At 48.6% G+C, this 294-nt stretch overlaps 1 protein-coding gene across 1 annotated transcript; it reads left to right on the forward strand.

Moving 5' to 3' along the window:
• Positions 1–21: 21 nt before the first annotated feature.
• On the forward strand, positions 22–294 carry LOC104293654 (ovalbumin-related protein X-like). Its single transcript, XM_009893172.1, has one exon. It carries the CDS (start codon positions 22–24, stop codon positions 292–294), a length of 273 nt encoding a protein of 90 aa, XP_009891474.1.

Raw genomic sequence — 294 nt, forward strand, 5'->3', positions numbered from 1 at the left:
TATAACCTCACATCTGTCTTAATGGCCCTGGGTATGACCGACCTGTTCAGCCCTTCGGCCAATCTGTCTGGCATTTCTTCAGCAGAGAGCCTGAAGATATCTGAGGCCATGCATGAGGCGTACATGGAAGTTAATGAAGAGGGCACCGAGATGGCAGGCTCAGCAGGGGTGATGGGAGACATCAAGCATTCCTCTGAGTTTGAAGAGTTTAGGGCTGACCACCCTTTCCTTTTCTTGATCAAACACAATCCAACCAACAGCATCCTCTTCTTTGGCAAATATTGTTCCCCCTAA

The sequence above is a fragment of the Charadrius vociferus genome, unplaced genomic scaffold (genome assembly GCF_000708025.1).
Source record: "Charadrius vociferus isolate BGI_N301 unplaced genomic scaffold, ASM70802v2 C14984124, whole genome shotgun sequence".
NCBI classification, from domain to species: Eukaryota; Metazoa; Chordata; class Aves; order Charadriiformes; family Charadriidae; genus Charadrius; species Charadrius vociferus.

Coding starts and splice junctions, on each gene's coding strand:
- LOC104293654 (XM_009893172.1), top strand. CDS start 22: ATGGCCCTGGGTATGACCGACCTGTTCAGCCCTTCGGCCAATCTGTCT.